The 22,099-nt window shown below is 31.3% G+C and overlaps 2 protein-coding genes across 5 annotated transcripts in view; one reads left to right on the forward strand and one right to left on the reverse strand.

The window, feature by feature from the left end:
- Positions 1-616: 616 nt before the first annotated feature.
- LOC138934283 (uncharacterized) lies at positions 617-16,109 on the forward strand. 3 transcript variants are annotated; one of them, XM_070297880.1, is made up of 29 exons: positions 617-1,258; positions 2,277-2,789; positions 3,282-3,599; positions 3,698-3,869; positions 3,948-4,214; positions 4,291-4,560; positions 4,824-5,990; positions 6,701-6,826; positions 7,019-7,189; positions 7,636-8,067; positions 8,817-8,908; positions 8,994-9,142; positions 9,475-9,585; positions 9,846-10,190; positions 10,347-10,561; positions 10,809-10,921; positions 10,995-11,136; positions 11,247-11,347; positions 11,752-11,927; positions 12,241-12,527; positions 12,830-13,037; positions 13,143-13,326; positions 13,385-13,597; positions 13,804-13,929; positions 14,216-14,377; positions 14,602-14,751; positions 14,847-15,078; positions 15,157-15,336; positions 15,612-16,109. In XM_070297880.1, exons 1-29 carry the CDS (start codon positions 1,190-1,192, stop codon positions 15,746-15,748), a joined length of 6,828 nt encoding a protein of 2,275 aa, XP_070153981.1. In that variant the 5' UTR covers positions 617-1,189; the 3' UTR covers positions 15,749-16,109. The 3 variants fall into 3 exon arrangements, with proteins under 3 accessions (XP_070153981.1, XP_070153993.1, XP_070154001.1); XM_070297892.1 differs by lacking the exons at positions 6,701-6,826; positions 7,019-7,189 and having other exon boundaries at positions 15,612-16,108; XM_070297900.1 differs by lacking the exons at positions 6,701-6,826; positions 7,019-7,189; positions 7,636-8,067 and having other exon boundaries at positions 15,612-16,107.
- Positions 16,110-16,413: 304 nt separating this feature from the next.
- The window catches only part of LOC138934289 (uncharacterized), a 255,240-nt gene continuing 249,554 nt past the window's right edge, over positions 16,414-22,099 (reverse strand). The window contains exons 13-14 of one of the 2 annotated variants that reach the window (XM_070297922.1): positions 21,832-21,888; positions 16,414-21,769 (exon numbers count right to left, since the gene is read on the reverse strand). In XM_070297922.1, coding sequence (XP_070154023.1) covers positions 21,867-21,888 — 22 coding nt within the window. In that variant the 3' untranslated portion in view covers positions 16,414-21,769; positions 21,832-21,866. Of the gene's footprint in view, positions 21,889-22,099 lie in introns of both variants that reach the window. The other variant, XM_070297915.1, reaches the window with a different exon arrangement.

Genomic DNA, 22,099 nt, shown 5'->3' on the forward strand with positions numbered 1-22,099 from the left:
GTTGATTAATTCCTAGTTTAAAGCCTAAAACCGGAAGCTAAATAATATTGGTTATTGCCAAAAAACGAAAGTTTTGAATGTCTTAAAGCTGGAAATTAAATAACATTGGTGCATCAGAGAATTATATTATAGCGTAATATGATGCTTTAATAAATATATTATTAAAGATCTGTTACAATACGTTTTATATGGAAAACCATCGGATTAATATAAAATAGAAATAATAAAAATATTAATATAAGATTGAAAAAGAAAATAATAAATAATATAAGAAAGCAAATATAAAATTTAAAAACATCTCTTTGTTTAAAAAATACGATTAGTATATATATATATGTCATGATTATATATGTTTTCTTTACATTTGATACTGTTACTTACATTTCTTACATATAATTTTGCGAATTCTTGTGATGTAATATTTGATTTGGACAGGGTGGCAAATCTTATGCGGTGTCGGCATACCCCGAAGATTGCACCAAGTATCTGATGTGTAGTAACGGCAAATGCAAGCTGGAAGCATGCGAGCCCACCTACGTTTTCGACCCGGTCACCTCTACTTGCAGCCATCGACGGAGAACTGTCAACTGCGACTTCAATCTTCCGCGTAGACTGTAAATCGCGATGCTGAATTCGGCATAAAAGTCTCTCGTATGATAATGTTTCCTAAAGAGGCTCAATAAAACGACGCATATAAAATAGCATATCTCGTTCATATGTACTGTTCGTGCCGGTTCCTTTATAAGACGGTGTTTTATCTGACATAAGCTTGTGTGTGTAATAATCATCAACGAACGCCAGAAGTTTGTTCGCTCGTCGATTGGCAAATAACTTTGTTTGCAGTCGCTCGTTTATTGCGTCGACTCATTATACACATGTCGGCATTCTTTTTATTTTACGTGCGTGAACAGAAGTTATCTGGGTATTTTATCTTTTTCTCACCATTCTTTATTATCTATATCTTTTGCATTCTGCTCCCATTTTTCTCCGCTGTCGCATACGCCGAACTTAAATGAACCTCGACCTCTTAAACTGATAACCCTCCAGTTTCCATGAATCAGACTGCTTGTTTTCAAAGACTATCTGCTTCTGAGTAAAACGGCCCCGATCAGTGGTCGGGTTACACGATTTTACAAAGAGTCGAGGATCAGTATAGTACGATGCTTGGTGTATCGTGGAAGCATCGAAAATGACGCTGTACTTGAAGCGTTTCCTCGTCGCGCTCTGCCTCGTTTATTTTGCTGTTTTTTCTACCGCGGTATGTGATGGAATCATTATGGCTCTTAGCGATTCATGCAGTCGCTTTATTTTTCATTTTTTTTTTTTTTAATCCAAGATAACGTAATCTGAATGTGGATTAGACTGATTAAAATTGGGCTATAAAAGAAGACGAAAATATTTGATGTTTCAAAAGATATTAATGTCATTATAACGAAACAGTACGAATTTGCAGTGGAAAAATTTATCTAGTCTTATTATTTCTTCAAGAAGAATAGCGAGTAAATTTTTATTACTTTTGAAATAATAGATTTTCATAAAAATTTGGATACACGTGCTTAATTTTTCACCGAGATAATAACATTAACGAGTCGAGTTCAAAAACATTTTATTTGCATTGATTAATTGGGCGTTATATAAAGACATATGCGTTATATAAAGACATATGTAAATTCGCAATCAACTCTCAGGAATGTATAATTTATTTGATTAAAATTGAACATGTGTCATATGAATATATCTTTTCTTAATTTTTACTTATTACATGTCATAGTGTTATAATGCAAGTGCTATAGTGCAATATAAACATTTAATTCCTTTTTACGCTCTTTTGAATTTACGCACGTATATTTTTTTATAATATGATGCCATTTTCCTGATATGTGTACAATGATTTTAGTTTAACTACGTTTTCAAAGAATATCGATTTAAATTCATATAACAATATCACATAAATTGTTTACATTTTAATCTTTAAAGTGCAATATGCGCTCATACTTTTACTGATAACATTAAATGGAACGAAGAGCATACATAATTATATAATATTGATAAATTGTTAAATATGTTTTATTTATTCATTTGTATATTTTATGTTCTATGTAATTGGTTGTACCAAGTGTATAATGACTTCGCTTAGCCTTGAATAAATTTATATAAATAAAACAAATATACAATTATAATAAATTATATATATAAATTTTGATTCATCTTTATTAATCTTAACAATAAAAATTAAAACTATAATTAATTTATTTTGGTTGATTTCTACATCGCAGATCTATGATCCAAGCGCGACAACTACAAAACCATCAGAGCGTCGTGAATCGGTGCTTCCTCGGAATTTGATTCAGAATAAATCGCGAATTCAAATAGAACCTCGTTCTCTAAAATGGCAACAACAATCACCGGACAAATCTGACACAAAAAATTGGAGCCCTTGGCGAAAAGCTTCGAGCAGCGAAATCGAACAACGAACACAGATTGATATTGAGAATTACGATCCTCGTCAAATTCCCGAGCAAATTTCTGAAAAAATTCCTGACCAACAACATAACTTGGAATTTGATAATCTGCAGCAACGAGAAAATCTGAAACCTCCTGTTGAATACAGAGATTTGATAAAATTTGATAAAAATTATGGGAATTTTGAGAATGAATCGAAATACGGAAATCGGCCTCATAACGAGATTGATTTTCAGCATAAATATCCACAGAGCAATGAAGGAACTAAGGAAATAAATGAGGGATTTCAGAATGAGGATTATGAAGGCGTGGCTATTGATAGCACGGTAACTTTTGAAATCTTTAAACAGATCCATTTTTATAAGGGGAACATTTACATTAGCGCGTGTTTCGTGTCTATATATTTAAAAAATTTAAGCTTATAGTTTTGCTCACGATTTCTTTATCTGAATATATGATAAATTTTAACAGTATCTTTGTCATTGACTATTATTTTACATCCTTAACTAATATAAAAGTACAAAGGCATACGATAAGCTCTTTTAAACATACAAAATCCTAAATAACAAATATTAGAAGACTAAGTTTTAAAATATGTATAAAAAATATTTGAAAGAGGGAGAGAGAAAAAACTATATGTAAAAAAAAATTTGTTTAAATTTACTTTGATTCTTATCTTATAGTATTTTTTGGATATTTATATTGTAATATAACATATAATATATTATAATAAAATAATGACAAATAGCAAGGATGTACAAGAGAAGTCCAATTTTTTTCAAATTTAATTTAATATTAATTTTGTGTTTTTTGTATAGAAACCGCGAAAGGAAAATATAGTTCTTTCACATAAACCTCGTCACAAAGTGGCTAGGTATGATTCTCGGTTAGGCGTTCAGTGTCCTGATCACAATTCCACAGGGCAATTTGTTTATCCGCCAGATTGCAAGTTTTTCGTCAATTGCTGGCAGGGTCGGGCATTTGTCCAACCGTGTGCTCCGAACACTCATTTTAATCCGGACACCTTGGAGTGTGATTTTCCACATAAAGTGAAATGTTACGAGAATGATTTCATCGATTTTAAAGAATCATTAGATTCTGAATCCCAAGTTAATCGGAAATTGCAAAAATTGATAGTGAGTTTATGCTATATTTATTTCTTTTTTTCTTATTATGTACGTTTTATATATTAATGTATTCTGAGTTTATTGTGCAATTATTTGTTATCTGTCAGGAACCAAAATGTCCATCGTATTTGATTGGTTTATTACCACATTATGGAGATTGTACAAAATTTGTGCAATGTGCGCATGGTGTGACTTACATTATGAATTGCAACACTGGAACAGTCTTCAATCCTACTGTTGGTGTATGTGATTGGCCGCGAAATGTAAAAGGTTGCGAAGGTAATAAATAATTATTTTTTCGAATAAATAACACGATGGCTTGATAAAATAATGATTTAAATCTGTTGCATTATACAGATACTTTTAAATCTGACGAAGATGACAAAAGAATGCCGCTTACATCTTTAAATTCGAACTTTGGACGTGATAAGTCAGCATATGCCGAAGTAAAAAGAATTATATGCCCTGCGGATTTTACTGGATTACTAGCTCATCCAGAGACATGCAAAAAGTTTCTTCAATGCGCAAATGGTGTTACTTATATAATGGACTGTGGTCCTGGAACAGTCTTTAATCCTGTTACGACGGTTTGTGATTGGCCGTACAATGTAAAAGGTTGCAAAGGTAATAAATAATTATTTTTTTTGGAGAAACAACTCGACGGCGTAAAATAATAATTTAAATCTGTTGCGTTTTACAGATACTCTTAGATCTGACAAAGATGACCAAAGGATACCACTTACATCTTTAAATTCGAGCTCTGGACGCGATAAGTTAGCATATACCGACGTAAAAAGAATTACATGCCCTGCGGCTTTTACTGGATTATTACCTCATCCAGAGACATGCAAAAAGTTTCTCCAATGTGCGAACGGTGCTACTTATATAATGGATTGCGGTCCTGGAACAGTCTTCAATCCTGTTACGACGGTTTGTGATTGGCTGTACAATGTGCCCAGCTGTAAAACAGGTGATTGTATAATATTAATAAATAATATAAACAATGTTAATCTCAGTACAATACGGTATTTCTCTCAAAATAATTTGCGATCATATTTTTTTCAACATCTTGGTAAAAAACTTCTGTATTCTTATATTACTCTCTAACAATCAATATTAAATAAAATTATACAATTAATTTTAAATTATTTAAGCAAAATCTGTTTTTTAATTAATATTTTCTAGAGTAATCTTTTTTAAAAATAATTGGAATATATAATTTCTGAATTACAGATAAATCCGGTGATGGAATTTATAGGACAGGAGCTCGTACTTGGTCACCATCTGCTGAAGACAGAGGTATCACGTCATGGTCGAATTCAGGCCGTTATAATCATACAACTAACACTCGTAATCTAAATATTTTTCAATCGGGATATAGCACGACAATGAGTCCAACATATAGATCCACATGGAGACCATTTACGACAACCTTGAGTCCACGATGGATACCAATGTGGACAACCGCGAGACCATTTTACAATCGTTCCGTTACAAATTATCATAATCTTAACAGCCCTGTGCGTGAAGAAAATCGGTACAAAGATCGTGGATCGCATAATTTAGAAGGGAAACCAAGTGGAAATTTAGGACGTCCTTCCGGTAGCAATTACGATCCGCAAGAAACGGAAAGTCAGAGATATGATCAAGAATCACAAGGAACTCATCTTCCCGATCATCCAGAAGGACCATGGTTACAGGCGCATACAAATCCAGATTATCGTTATGGCTATCAATATTATCCTCCAGGTTACCATCATCATCATCATCATCATCATTATCACAATTATGGATCTACATCGAATCCTTCGGAAAATACAAATTGGGCTAATGCCGCTACTACTAGTGATCAACAATATAATCAAGGATACTACCCTTCAAATACTGATAGTAATTGGCGTCCTAATTATAATTATAATCATAATTCCCGTCATTATGATTACCATAATTTTGAAAATGCTGCATCAGACAAAACGGATCAGAGGCAATTTCAACCTCCTGGAAGATACAACGAAGATAACATTCAGTTTCAAGATAGACATAATGGAACAAAGTTTGACACCGATGGAAATACGCCGGCAAATCGGAAACCCGATTATGACTTTTCCTCGAATACACAAAATTATGATAGGACGACTCCTGGGCTTTATCATCCTAGTTTTAATCGTACTTCTTCATCCGTTGGAAATATTTTTCCAAATAGTGATAATATATCAACCGAGAATTGGGATCAGACCCAGGATGAATCGAGGCAAGATAAATTATCTCCTCCTTGGACAGGGCAAGAAAATATCGCTTGGAATCAGTCAGATAGATCTAATTTCAAACCAAGTACGTGGCATGGTCAAGAAAATCGAGGAGAAGTACAAACGGAAAACCAGACACATCCGTGGCATCAAGGTAAATAAAAATTAATGTATTAGTTTATTATTTTAATACATTACAAATACAATACAACACACACTTTTATACATATATATCTTTACATATAAAATTATTATATTTATGAAGATAAAATAGTTTATAGCTGCAATTATTATATAAAAATATTTTTTATTTATTATTACTCTCTTACTTCATCAGTAGTCTTAAGAAAATTAAGAGATAAATTCTAATCAATTTATAATAAAGTAATAATGCAGTTCATAGTAATTATAAAATATATCGTTGTATAAAATTAACTGGCAAATATTTGCACGCTGCATGAATTAACTTTGCAAAAAGTTGTACAAAGCTTGGATTAATATATTATAGTATGACATCAATTCAATAAACAATGCAAAATATATGTAAATGGACAATACTACTTTTTAGTGTTTACAATGCATGAAATATAATTGTTAATGCATGTAAATTAGATCGCATGTTGTCATGTACATTTTAGGAATTAATGGTGAACAATCGCAATACAATAACAATTAAATATAACAAATAATAAATTTTTTAGATTTAATAAAGTATTTATAGATAGAATAAGAATCAATACATTAGATAATTAAATGTAATGATAAATGCAAAATTTTTCATGTGTCCATTTCTGCTAAAAGTAGTATTTTTTAAATAAAATTTATCATATTATTGAATATGAATGAAAACTTAATGTTTTGTAGGCACAATTAGTCGAACTAATAAATCGTACTCGCAAAGTGCGATTGATACAGAGGCAGATACAAAAATAAAACAGTCGGCAACAAGGACAAATGTCTTTTCAAACTCCAAGAGCCAAGTAAATTTAGGTCCGTAAATGGATGGTATAATTTTTAATTACTCTTTTAATTATTTGACAATAAATACATATCTATTAAATGCAAAATTGTACATATGCTGATTATTTATATAATAAGAAAATTATTAATTTAGATAATAAATATAATTTTTTTAAACATTTTATAAGAGTTATACTCATAATGCTTTATAATTTGTCGCAGAATTTAAAAATACAACTCAAGATCCAAGAATAAATTTTTATCCAAATAGCATATATGTCAATGCAGGTGGTATAAAAGGTCATTATATCACAAAAGAAATTGAGAATAATGAAGGAAGTTCGAAAATTCATGATGTTCAGAAACCTATCAGATGGAGTAAAACTTTCAATAGTATGCCTTAATTATTATCCTATCAATATATTTTGTTTGATGTGCCCTTACATACTCTCTTTATAATTATCTTTATTACTTTTACAAGGATTAATTTGCAGTTTTGTAGATTTTTTTTAAATATAACAATCGAGCATACATTTTTAATTTACTATTAATTCTCATTTATTCTATGTAAATACTATTAATGATTAAATTTTAAAATATTCTGTGCACATATTGTAACGTCTACACTTTGATTATCTCTTGGTAGAAACTAACTATAACTATTATTATTTATATTATTAATATGATAAGTACTGACGGTCAAATATTGAATGCTGTATTCTTGTTTATTTTATCGATTGTTCAAGTCTTAATAATTAGGCCGGCAGCAATAATGATCGTACACTTGCAATTTAGAAATTTCCAGATGTTTGTCCGACAAAATATTTCTCTTTTAATAGATACTGATAGTAATTATGCATCATTCACAACGGGAACGCCAATGACAATGACGACGGAGAGAATTTCAAATAAACAATCTGAGCTATCAAGAAAAGGAAGAGATTTTGAAAATAGTACGACAGAAAGAGAATCGCATGATTTCGGTACCACAAGCAAATCCAATTTACCTAATGTTTCAATTGAAGAAGATGATTATTGGAGCGCTAGCAACACAAAAATAAGTAACGTAGATTCTGCTACCCCGAATGTTATCGAACCCGATATAAATGATTACGACGTGGATGTATTAGATGACAAAAATGTCTGGAAGCCCAGACTGGTTTTCGAAAATAAGACCAAGACCACGACGGCTCCATCGGTCGTTATGAAAATTGGCCCGAAGAAAACCGATGTCGAACTTTTTAATATCGAAGCGGCACCATTTAAGGAAGGTAAGTTTAGGATTTAATTTAATGCAGATCCACGTATGTGTTTTATCTATGTAATAAGTCGCGAAAAATAAATTTGGTAAGTTATTCTTCGATCGCTTCTTTGAATGGCTTTCATATAATTCGCTTATTGTGTACTGTCGTGCCGTAAAGTATCGTATAATATCAAAATTAAATCTTAACTATATAGATGAAGCTTTTACAAGAAATAAATACACAAAATAATCTTTTTCTTTTATTTCTAAGAATAACATTCCGATGTGATAATCGAGAATATAAAGTTAGAATTAGTAGTAAAAGTAAAATGTTCTCAACTGTTATCAGTTTAGACTATTTTTTTTTATTGAATGTTTTACATATATATATATATATATATATATATATATATATATGTATATATATATATATATCATATATTTAATAAGATATTATGAATATTTATACCTTTATGTAATAATTATTTATGGATGTTATGCAATACTAAGGATTATGGCATTGCAACTATTTTCTTCTTACCATTAGATTTTTCTTCATACAATATGTTGTTTGGTCAGCTTGGTATTGCCCTTTTGCATGTGTTTTTATGTTTTGCATGATTTTAATTAATTTTATGGAAACATTAACATATAAAAATACATACGTTTATAATATCAACAATGCAAGTTGTTACACACACTAGTGTTGTTTAGACAGGTAATAATAGCTAAGCAAAATATGTAAATAAAGAATTTTTGTTTTATTTTTTTTTGTAGAAGAAGCTCCATTCCCAGTTTATTATATACAACCAGTGCAACCATTGACTCATTCCAAAAAATCCGTTCGACCAACACCCATATCTGGTCAGGTAAGAGTATCTATCTGCTGTACAGGCGAGTTACAAAATTTAATTTTAAAATTGTAATAAAATAACAGTCTATTTACATTAATAGATGATTCGCTTGAGAGGTGGTTCGGGGCCTAATGACGGCTATGTTGAAGTCCAAGGTACACTACCTGGTTGGGGCATTGTATGCGATTCCAGAAATAGTTGGACGTTGAAAGAAGCTCATGTTTTATGCAGGCAGCTTGGCTATATCAGGTACCTAAAATAAAAATTGGGTTACATCTTAAAAATCATGTCAATATAACGATTTTCTATTACACCATTTCTCTCTCTCTCTCTTTCTCTCTCTGATAATCTAAACTCGATTATTCTACACATAAAAATAAATCATTACATATTTTTTATCATATTTTTCAATATAAAAATTTTTATTTTGATAAAAACAAAAATTTTGTTTTTTTTTATCTCGATGTTTGTCTATTATAAATTTTCTGTATAAATTTTTTTATAAATTTTGAACTTTTTACTTCTTTTGGATTAGTAAGTAATGGAGAAGCGTGATATAACGAATTTTTTGTTTATTAAAGAGGCGCTGAGATGGCTTGGCAAGGCAGAAACAATCGCAATGGAGTGCCAACTTGGATCGCTGCGAATACTGTAACGTGTCTCGGCAATGAGACCAGGTTTCAATCATGCAAGTAAGATACGCGCTGTCAGAGATTTACAACATTCGATAAAAATGATCGAATAACAAAAATTTTGATTTTTACATCTCTCATGATTGTAGTAAAATATTTGTACAATATTTCATATTTCTTGCTTTTCTCGTTTTTAAAAAATCTCTGATCATCTTTTATTTGCAATCTTTTTCGTAAAATGCAGATTATAACAAAAGTCTTTACGCTAAAATATATTGCGATAATTACAACAATAATATTATAACAATAATTATATCTAGATTCACACATAATGAAGAATGTCGCGTGGCTAGAGATGCGATTGGTGTGCGATGCGTTTCTAATCGTATAGCGCATTGTCGCAAGGATGAGATACCGCACAATGGACACTGTTATCATTTGGCTCATCCTGATAACGGACTCAATCATGCCGAAGCATTGGAGCACTGTACACGAAGGGATGCACGACTCATCGATGTCACTAGCCAGGCGGAAAACAACTTTGTATCCGAGTTGCTATTGCAATCGTATCCGGAAGTTAACTCAATCATGACTTCTGGTTTCGGCTTCACCACAATGAATCGAACCTTGTGGCTCTGGGCGGATTCCGCGCGTGCTAAATTCAAGTACAAATCAAAACATTAATTTTATTTAATTTTAATCTATTCAATCGATTTTTTTTTAATATCAATCAAATCATTGCTTTTGCATGTATAAAATTATGAATTTAATCGAGTTATTGCCTTTTTTCTCTTTAAATATTTTATAAAACATTTTGTTAGATTTACAAAGTGGTGGCCTGGATGGATGAATGATACGAAACAACCACCGTGGGTAGGCTATCGTCCTCTTTGTATTGTGATGAAACGAAAATTTCCGTGTTATGAACGACCTGAGTCGACGTGTGATACAGATTATTTTTTCTGGGACACTGAAGATTGCGCAACTGCTTCGCAAGGGCATTTCTTTATTTGCAAGAGACCTTATGACGATATTGGTACATATAAATATATACAAAATAAACAAAAAAATTCCATAATTTTATATCTAATATAACATATTCCGTATATTTATATTAATTAATTATATTATAAGAAATAATTTATATATTATTAATATTAATTATATAAATTTTATCAAATTTTACTAAATTTGTTTCAAAGTGTACTAGATATTTCTAACATAAAATATGATATTATAATCTTTCATAATACATAATATATTATTCTTTCGCTTCTTTCTAGGTTGCGTATACGGAAAAGGAAATCAATACACTGGTAAAGCCAACGTAACAATATCAGGAAATGCATGTCTTTCATGGGCCGATGAAAGAATTGCACATCAATTACATGTAAATGTAAGTTTGTTATTATGTATCAAAGATGTGCTATTTATTGAATTTAAATGCAATCTGATTTTTATTATCGCAGGTTGTTAATAAAGAAGTTCGGGATAAATTAAAAATGCATAACTACTGCAGAAATCCTAATCCAGGAAAAGAATCGAGACCATGGTGTTTTATAGTGCCTGGAAAGTATGAATATTGCGATATTCCTGCCTGTGGAAACATTGGTATATCTTTGAAGTTTATTAATTAAACTTTTCCATGTTGAATCATCAAAAGAAAACGCTGACAAAATAAATATTATAGTGAAGATATATAAAAGTAAATTTTGTTTTAGATCCAAGACGGTCAATGTTGACTGGCCAATGCAAACCTAAACATTTCGAATGTATGCCAGGAGAATGTATTCCATCCCCATGGGTTTGCGATGGAGAAGAGGTGAGATACAAACAATTCCGTATACATCCATTTAATACAATATATATGCGTGATATAAAATAACTCATTGTTAAGTCAATGTTTCTTTTAATTTCTCAAAAGTATGTGCGGAGAACGATCGTGGCTGTCAAAGACATTTCGAAAATTTTTCTAGATTAAAACTGCTTTATTACTAAAATTAGAAAAGAGTTTTTTAATCAAGCCTCTTACTTCGTAAAAACATATCAAGTTAACTAAAATATTCCTGTAATGAATATATTTAATTATAGAATATATTTTAAATTCTTACAAAATTTTTAAGATATATTCATTTTTCTACTTTGTAACATATGTTTATATGTTTGAAAAAAATACTCACACATATATTAAATTATAATATAATGTTTTTAATTAATACAATTTAGGATTGTACAAATGGAGCCGACGAAAGAAGATGCATATTGGATCTCGGTCTCTTTCAAAAATCTGCAAAACATAAACTTGAGGGCTACGATGTGGAAAAATGGTTGAACACACCATTAAAAACCTGTGCTCTAAGATGCAAGGAAGCCGATTTCACTTGTCGCTCGTTTAATCACAAGTTTGTATAAAAATTATTAATCCGCGAATACAGCCATGTTGAAGAAAAGTATATTAAATACTGACATATAAATACACACGCATATATACCATATATATATATATAGTGTATATATAATTAACATTTCTACACAGTCAACTATTTTATAAATTCTCATAGTATGATAACAAAGTGTGGAAACAAGGTAGTTCTTTATAATAGCATAATTTATATAAATGTGTTGTACGAGATATTAAAATAGATTTTTACTTGAGCTTGATGAGGCTTACAGGTGTGTGTTTACACAGATGTATATTTACATATTCTGTTTTAGATTAGATGGTAATGTGTGTTTATTGAGTAACAGCAACATTGGGTTGACTGGTGCTCTTAAGCCCGATAAGCAATTCGATTATTATGAAATGAGAGAGAGAAGCATGAATTGCAATGGCATGTATATCTGCAATAATCACAAATGCATAAATCAAACACAAGTCTGCGACGGCAAAAATGACTGCGATGATCGCAGCGATGAGAATATCTGCACTGCTGAAAATCTTGATTACGATATTCGTTTGGCTGGTGCAAATAACAGTTATGAAGGTCGAATAGAAGTAAAAAGTAAGTACATATATCGCACAAATAGTTAAATAAATAAAATATCTAAAAAAATATTTATTATGTATTTCTTGATATTTATTTCAATGTCTTATTTCTCATTGCGTATGTATTTTTAAGAAATTTATTTAATTTTTTTTTCTATTGATAATTATATTCTGAAATAGAAATCTTCTACATATATACATTTTATGAAAAAAAAATTGCACAAAAATTGCAGAAAGAAATTAAAATAAATATTTTAAAGGCCAAATATATTTTCTCTGTACTTCTTTACTTTGTAAATTACTCAATATCTCGAGTAGTTTTAGGACATTGGGGACAAGTATGTGACGATGGCTTTGGAATGATCAATGCCGATGTCATCTGCAAAGAGCTCGGTTTCGATCTCGGAGCTTTGGAAGTCAGATCGGGTGGATTCTATGGAAATCTCGATCCATCTACGAGATTTATGGTAGATCAGTTGAAGTGTCGTGGAAACGAGACTACACTACGAGAATGTGATTTTAACGGGTATATATAGAAAAATGGTCTTTATTTTATATTTTATATTTTATTAATCATGCATTGCCGTTTCTAACGTTAAAACTAATGGGGCTGAATTGTTCTTATTCTTAGATGGGGAATTCATAATTGTCAACCGGAAGAAGCTGTTGGCATCGTATGTAAAACTGCGGTAAATACCTGTCAGGAAGGTCATTGGAAATGCGATAATAGTCCAACTTGCATACCTACCCCGTTTATTTGCGACGAGGTAGTCGATTGCCCAGATCGCTCCGATGAGAGTCCGGAACATTGCGATGTAAGTTAAACGAATGGCGAAAATAAATTTGCAGATCTCGATACAACTTCGATTTCAGGCACCGTTCGAGTTGCGCTTGGTAAATGGTAGCAATTCTTTGCAAGGAAGAGTAGAAGTGCGTCATCACGGTGTATGGGGTACTGTATGCGACGATGATTTTACGAATGCCACGGCAACTGTTATTTGTAGATCTTTGGGATATGGTGGTATTGCAATCGCTAAGAAGGATGGCTTTTTTGGGCCGGGCCAAGGACCTATATGGCTTGACGAGGTGTTACATTTATAATTTATAACTGTTATAAATTTAACTGTCTTTTATATAAGTATTAAACATATTATAATATTGATAATAACTGATTTAATGAAATAGGAAATAATTCACAACTAATAAATAACAATAAAATAGCACACACTATTATATTATTAATACTATTATATTAATAATCTAAAGCTGCTTCTTTTGGTTTCACAAAATAGGTTTTCTGTCATGGAAACGAATCGCAATTATATCGTTGCGAACATAATCACTGGGGCCAACATAATTGTGATCATAATGAGGACGCAGGTGTAATTTGCTCACCTGGAAATGTTAACAATGCTGAGGTAATTCAAAACAAACTTTATTCACTGTAACGTAATTATTAATCGAATTATGTCGTCTTTAACGATTAAAAATTGATTTTCTTCTATTAAATTGCTTTCAATACAAATAAAAAAAAAAATTAGATTCAAAATATTTTATTTGAAAAATGTTTAGTATATATAAAATGTATAATATTTGTATAAGCTAATAATAATTGAAATCTTTGCAACAATTTTAAAATAAACAATATTTTATAACATTTATATAATTTGTTTGTTTATTTCTTAACCCTCATTTATTGAGCAGTCATACTGGATAAACAACCCGGAACTTCCAGAACGAAACATCGACGAGCTACTTCCGGCAAATTGTGGTCATCGCGCCAAAGATTTTAATGACGACGATGATTTGATATTTCAAAAAGTAGTACATGGTAACGTTGCACCAAAAGGCACTTATCCCTGGCAGGTAAATTAATTTTATAAAATAAATTTCACATTTTACGATAATAAGGAATTGTTATCCAGTTATACATATTTTATGTTAAAATAATGTAGCTTAATGTTAAAATAAATATTGCATCGGATGTTTAGAATTTTATCTTAATCCCAAGTTTTATCTATACTTGAAAATTAAGATAAAATTTTGTTATATTGACGATATATAAAAAATGTGTAAAATAAAATTTTTAGGCTAGCATACGAGTCCGAGGGCATAGTCGATCAAGTCATTGGTGCGGTGCGGTCATGATATCGCCTCTACATCTACTAACAGCGGCGCATTGTCTGGAAGGTTACAACAAGGGCACCTATTTCGTGCGTGCGGGAGATTATAACACGGATGTGAGTAAAAATAATTAAACGCGCGATTTGAAAGAGAATACATTTATATAATATATTTGCCAATATATATTTTATATTGCATTCGATATCATCAGATAGACGAGGGAACGGAAGCGGAGGCCAACATCGAGGATTATTACGTGCACGAGGAATTCCGCAAGGGTCACAGGATGAACAATGACATCGCTTTGATTTTACTTAAAGGCCACGGTATCCCGCTTGGCAAGGATATCATGCCAATTTGCTTGCCACCCGAGAACACCGACTATTCACCTGGACTCAATTGCACGATCAGCGGATTTGGAAGCATCGAAACGGGAAAGACGAGTAAGCGGGACGCAAGAGAGAATTATTTTAAGCTGAATCTCGTAGGATAAATTAAACTGTCGTTGTTTTGTCTTGCAGCGCAATCAAAGGATTTACGGTATGGCTGGGTACCTTTGCTGGATCAATCAATCTGTCGGGCTAGCTATGTTTACGGCGAAGGTGCTATAAGCGAGGGAATGATGTGCGCTGGATATCTTGACGAGGGTATTGATACGTGCGACGGCGATTCCGGAGGTCCTTTGGCGTGTTATCATAATGGTAATGTTGAAATAATCTATTAAAAAATATATTAATATAAAAATATATTAATGTAATAAATATATATTAATGTAATAATAAAAAAAAAGAAGAAATAATATCCAAGCCGGCAAAAAATTTTTATATTTTTAAAACTCAAAGAACATAATTCTTTTTATTTTTTCTTTTTTACTCTATTAAAATACTTTGGAATGTTTTGAAATAAATAAATAATATATTCAATTTTATATTTTAGATTAAATTAATATTTATAGTGATAATAAATTTTATTATAGGAGCTTTTACTTTATATGGAATAACCAGTTGGGGTCAGCATTGTGGCAAGGCAAACAAACCTGGAGTTTATGTTCGCGTTGCGTATTATCGTCGCTGGATCGATCAAAAAATTAAAGAATCACTGGCGGGTAGATAAAATTTTAGATCACAAAATTTTCAAACACGTAACTGTCTATGTGTGTATGTGTGTGTCTGTGTGTGCTACTTATTAATTTGTTTATAAGAAAAATTAATACATGTCCGCCCAATGTACATAAACAACAATTGCGAATTATAATTCTATTATTATTTGTAAATATATTATAATAAAATATTTACTTTGTTGTTATATATATTTTATAGAAGGATAAAAGTAAAGCGATTTAATTTTAATGATTTAGAAGGTATCAGAGCGAATATGAAAAAGAATAAGAAGTACATCTCTATATTCTTTAATCCTGTTAAAAAAAATTGTTTCTGTCACTGTACGTAAAAGAAAAACATCTACTTTATATACACACGTGATCGCGTGTATATGTATATTTTCCTTTCTCCTACGTACATTACATCAATCTGATAAATTTAATAAATGATAGAATAATAAAGTTAACATATTACAATATTATCTCTTTCTGATTTATTCCTGATGCGGCGAGAAATAAAAAAACGCGTCGACATGACAAAAAAAGAAAAATCCAAATATAAAATATACAAGGTGTGTTGCAATGTTCTGGATTGGTTTTCTCAAAATCGATATATAAAATAATGTGCATGCCACAAAAAATTATGGATCTAGATATGGTCGATGATAATTTTGTTAATTTGCAGTTTATTTCATAAGACATCGTCGTTTCTACAGTAATATTGTAATTGCTGCATTTCTGTCGCTGTTACATAATTGAGCCTATTTTATGTACAATAGTCCCAACACATTGTATATCTCTGACCCGATTCAATTCAAAGTGGCAACTCAACGGATGGCATTTATACAAATTGAGTAGAAACGTTGCGAAAGAAACAATATACTTGCAATATAAACTTATCCGAGTTACATTATTATGCTGTTATAATTTAAGTCGATCAGACAAAAGCTAAAAAATTTCCTATTGTTCGCTTATTCAGCTTATTGAATTACCTCTTCCACTATTCGTTTTCTTAAAAGACAAATATATAAAAACGACGAGAACAGTAATCAATATATAAAATAGTACAATTTAAAAACATTGATTCATACAAAGTTCGAAAGGCTTCTTACGCTGTCATATGAAGATTGTACCAAAGTCATGACCTGTTAATTGTTGGGAAAATCTAAGAATTTGCACACAGAAAAGGCAACAATTCTATAAACATGTATTTCTTTATTTTTCTGTGAAACCTCCAGCTCGATCGATACGCTTTTATTGACGTTTTAATTTAAAGATATTTTTGCGAGAAAAGTCTGCCAGACAATGTGGTTTTTTGTTTGAAAATATAACATCGCCGATACTAACAATATTCATGCTGAATAATTCATGCTTTCATTGCATTTATTATTTATAGTAATCGTGCCACGATTATTCCTTTCGGTACAATCTTAACACTGAAAGTCAAACTTTCATCCTTCCGAATATATGTTTCATCGATTTTTGTTATGCTTACGAACACTTGAGGATACAAAAAAACTCACGAATCACATTAGATACACGATCGTTGAAGTTCTTTATTGGCAAGAAATTAATAGTCTCGAATAAGAATCTTGCAAACGAGATTTGGATATACCAGTGTACGTAAAAAAAAAAAAAAAAATTGGATTGAAAAATATTAAACGCATTGATTGTAGGTATTTGCTATAAGATGACGAACAAAGAACGAGCTGAATTCTACAAAAGAGATATCCTATCTACGTTGCATAGTATAATTATGATTTTACTTAAGGGAATGTCGAGTACGCTTAAAGCTGAAATTAATATATTAAATACTTAACTCGAATACACTTAATTTAGGCATAAAATGGCCCGAATTTGTGTCACTAAGACTGTGTTAATGATAAAAATGTTAATATATAAAAAGAAAAGTTTTTTCTCAAATATTTTAATAATAATTTCATTAATATAAATTTTATATACATTAAGTAAAGAAGGTTTTATACAGAATTGTAACGCATTCGTCACATGTGTTCTGACAAAGTTAAATCAACTTCGAGCAGAGAAGAAAAAAAATTTGTATAATAATTTAAATATTAAAAAATAAACAAGCTCCGTTTAATGACACAAATTCGAATCAAACTAACAATCTAGTGACTAGATATTAAGCAAGAATTACCTTCGTCTTCTAATCAATCGTACGCTCGAGGACACATACATACATACGTACATAAACATACGAACATACTTTAAAGTTGTATTAGGCAATCTCGGATTGACTGATCCGCGATTATAGTCGCTGATACTAGGTCGTAGATTCTGCCGCGAAACGGATCCATTTCCGCTGATTCCTAAATTCGATTACGGCCTATACTTTAAGTTTAAATCTAAAAAACGTACAGATACAGTATATAATCATATATACACATACGATTTTCTTCTTATGTACAGAATTGTTAACTATAGAACATCGCTAGAGTTTCGTCAAATGCGAGGAGAAAGATAGTGATTAGATAATTATTGATGATCGAAATACTGTGATAATAAGTGGAAAATCAATATCCGGAAAAATGTTTTGCTCTATTATAAAAAGGATTGTACATCAATGCGTTGCATATTGACAACGATATTTTTGCTTAGTAAACTTATTGCGTTATTATTTGTTAAATAAATTATACAAAATGGCATGATAGAAAATTCGATGATGTTATCTGAAGAGCGAAACAAATGAACGGGAATGATTTCGAATGGTTTAACGATATCGAGCAGAAAGGGTCAAAGCGATAATGAATAGCGGATCATGATCAATATGCGATCACGATATAACGCTATTATCATTGACAATGCAACACGCGTGCCGCTTAAAAACGAAAGATGATGGTATAATTTGCTTTATTGTTGATTTACGGTAACGTGCATGTATGTCGGTTTTGTTATTACTTAGGGAAAATTGCCACGAGCTCGCGGCATAACCAGATCTCGTTCGAATATCCGCGAATCGATTTGATAATATAGATCATCATTTTAATCGAGTTAATAATATTGGACGAAGATAATTATCAAATATACTTATAACATGGTAAATGGTAAGTAAAAACTGACGGATTATATATACTGGGCACTTGTAAATTTGTAAAAGTATTAAAAAAAATGTTGTTTATAACAACAAGTTTCGGCGCATGCTTACATGTGTTTTCATTGTCATTTTTTATAACTATACACTTTTATTATATTAATATATTTTACTTATAAAATTCTAAAAACTTTTTATAATGAAAAACACACATTTACCGATGATTGAGTGAGTCTTTAATTAACAAATGCATATAAAAGATACGTGTAATGATAAAGACACTGTTTGGCGAAAAACATACAGAAGAAGTGGATGATTCGTAATGACTTATGTATGGGTTAGTTAACAATTATCTTAATAATATATCGAGTATTCTTTACGATGACCTGATTCGCGCAGAGCTCGCGTAATTTGTCTCGTTTCGATCAATAAATTATACTTTCTTTGTTACGCGATCTTTCTGTACACTTGGTGTACTAAGTGCATTTCGTATCCCTTGTCATCTTTTACTTCATGTGCCGCGAGAGAAAAACGCGATTAAAATATAAATTTCATAAAAATGCATTATTTACGAAAATGTGTACAAAGGAAAGAAAATCGAGATTGTCTCCAGCTTCTCGACAACATATGAAAAATGCAAAGAGAAATCTTTCTTATCAACGAAAAAAAATCACGACTGACTATTTCTGACAATCAGTATTGATCGTTTTGTTGACCGCAAAAAGAAATTAGACCAGATATGAAATTTTTATTAAGGACCAAATGGGAATGAACGAAATGGAGAAGAGGAACGAAAGAGTTGGAAGAGATTTTATATTTTGTTACGCGTGTTATCGTTTCGAAGAATCGTGAAATGTTATTACATAACATTGTTATTTCTTCAATTTATGTGTATACATCAATTTCAGGTAAACGAGATCGCGATTTGGAACGCGTTTCGATTTGCATGCAATTTTTCTCTCAGGCCACAAAGTCGTGACCCAGTGAGCGAAATTCGAAATAGTTTGTTTTATTTTTCTCCTTCGATCGTGCCATCGCAATTTCCCGGTACTTTTTCACGCCATAGGCAAAGTTTACGTACCCGGGAGAAACAAACTCTTGGTCCCTATAACTGCTCGGAAACACATATGTCTTGAATTTATCTAGGCAAGTATTTGCGCTTAAATATAAAAAGAGAAGTAGATATTATCTCTCTCTTTCTATCTGACGTATTTTATGGCGGATTTGTAATCTCTTGCTACGAAGACATCGATTTTACGAGGAAAAAATACGTAATATCGCGGAGAGAACAGTGACGCACGCTTTAAGAATATGTTTTTGATGTTTAATATTTCAAATTTTTTTTTATAATTTGTAAATTTTGCGTTTAATACATTTTTTTCTATGTTCGATCAAAGGCACGGTATACTACATTTACACATTTAATAATCACGTTATTAATTAATACCAAGCCTAATTCATTCCGGAAAAAGTTGGTCTGCCAAGTTTTCACAACAACTTCATTTTTTTGGCACTCAAATGTATTTATTTATAAGCATATTTCACTGCTGAATTTTTTAATAATAATTAGTCATTTGTTAATTAAATTGATAAATTAATTAATTGAACGTTAATAAATATTGATGAATTTTGAACGAACTTTCGCAAATTTATGTATATCACGATATAATTTGCAAGAATAATTTATAATTACAAGATATCTTTTCAAATCATTTCTTCCCATTTTACTCGCAGTCAAATTTTACGTAAAGTCACACGAGATTATTATTACAACGGAATTTATTTCGATCGCTATATCGCGCGTAAATCCGGATTTAATTAAATTTTTCATTCACGAATTATATTTGCGTGCGTCACAGGAGAAACGGAAACGGCGACTATTATTTATCGAATCAATCTGTGTCAAACGCATGAGAAACACGGCCGAGCCATGTCAGTCAAATCGCCGATATTTTCGATTTCTCCATCTTCCTCGCCTCGATTGATCGTTTTCGCGATTGGTTGCTCATTCTCTTAAGTACGTGCATGACGAGATTTTCTTACGATCTATCTCTTCCAAATTTATCGCCCGGGCTTACTCTACAGGAACGACCCTACTTCTCACATCTAAATGTCTGTTAACGTATATCAAAAGGACTATGTACAAAAGATCGAGCACGTCGATCGCGTCTTTCTCGAGCGAATCCGAAATCCTTGCGTCGCATCCGGAAATTGTCCGGAAATATAAAGAGAATCACGCGATTCGATTCTCGCGCTCGAGAGAAAAGCTGCCAACGGGTCGAAGGCTTAGGAACTATACTTACGGCTACGCGACATTGTCGAGTGAATTTCACAATCATCTCTTCGAGGCATGCATAACTCAACATTTACGATCACGATGACCATAAAAGTTTTTGGCTATTGAAATGGTCGAAGCTTCGATTCATGATTCCCACAAATACTATCGAAATCGATCGATCTGCACAATCTCATTTATCGATGATTCGCATTTTAATATTGATTGCCTTTTAGGCGCAAGTGTCAGTTGTTTATCCCCGATATTATTAGATTTTAAAAATAAAACGTAAAAAATTTGAATAAAAATTATAACTATTGTATTGCAAAACTAATATTTTTTTTCCGATAATAATTTGTAAATGTCGATTAACAAAAGCTGATTCATTTAAATTAAAACCAAGAGAATTTAATACTAGATACTAAATACTTTACTGTATACGTATAGTTAAAATGAATAAATTAAATACAATAAAAATACAATTAAAATAAAAAAAAATGTAACAGAAAGATTAGCGATGATTGTACAGATCGCGATTAAATGACGTTTCCAAGTCGTCATTGGAAATTTTTAATCATCATAAAAATTCGCAAGACAGAAATACCTAATCTCACGTAGGTCGTCCCAATAATACTTTAGTCAGCTGTCGCGATCTTCCATCCGCTCTTCATCTTTTTCCTCTCATCATTTTCTTCACCGATAAACTAACTACGATTATGAATATATTAATATTTATAAATGTATCTCCACATGTATATCTATATCAATACCGTTCCCATTCGGCATGTTTCGGCATAGTTCGCTTTCACTGGGCATTCATCTCAGATCTGTTAACATATAATTGCGATAAAAGCTTTATCTTTTTCTTTGTACGTTTATTCAAAGCAAGTAATTTTTTAAAACTATTTTACTTATACAAATATTGATAACAGAATCGTTTAAAGATTCAATCAAACTTTATTACATTACGCACAACAAAAATTTATTTTATTGATATTGGATATAAAGAAATTCCATTGTGCCCCAATTTCCATCGTT

This window comes from Polyergus mexicanus, unplaced genomic scaffold, assembly GCF_030449975.1.
Source record: "Polyergus mexicanus isolate NDT 795.1 unplaced genomic scaffold, iyPolMexi1.0 SCAF_1, whole genome shotgun sequence".
Lineage (NCBI taxonomy): Eukaryota > Metazoa > Arthropoda > Insecta > Hymenoptera > Formicidae > Polyergus > Polyergus mexicanus.

Coding starts and splice junctions, on each gene's coding strand:
- LOC138934283 (XM_070297880.1), top strand. CDS start 1,190: ATGACGCTGTACTTGAAGCGTTTCCTCGTCGCGCTCTGCCTCGTTTAT. Junction 10,562..10,808: donor GAGACCTTATGACGATATTG/GTACATATAAAT, acceptor GCTTCTTTCTAG/GTTGCGTATACGGAAAAGGA. Junction 12,528..12,829: donor AGGTCGAATAGAAGTAAAAA/GTAAGTACATAT, acceptor TATCTCGAGTAG/TTTTAGGACATTGGGGACAA.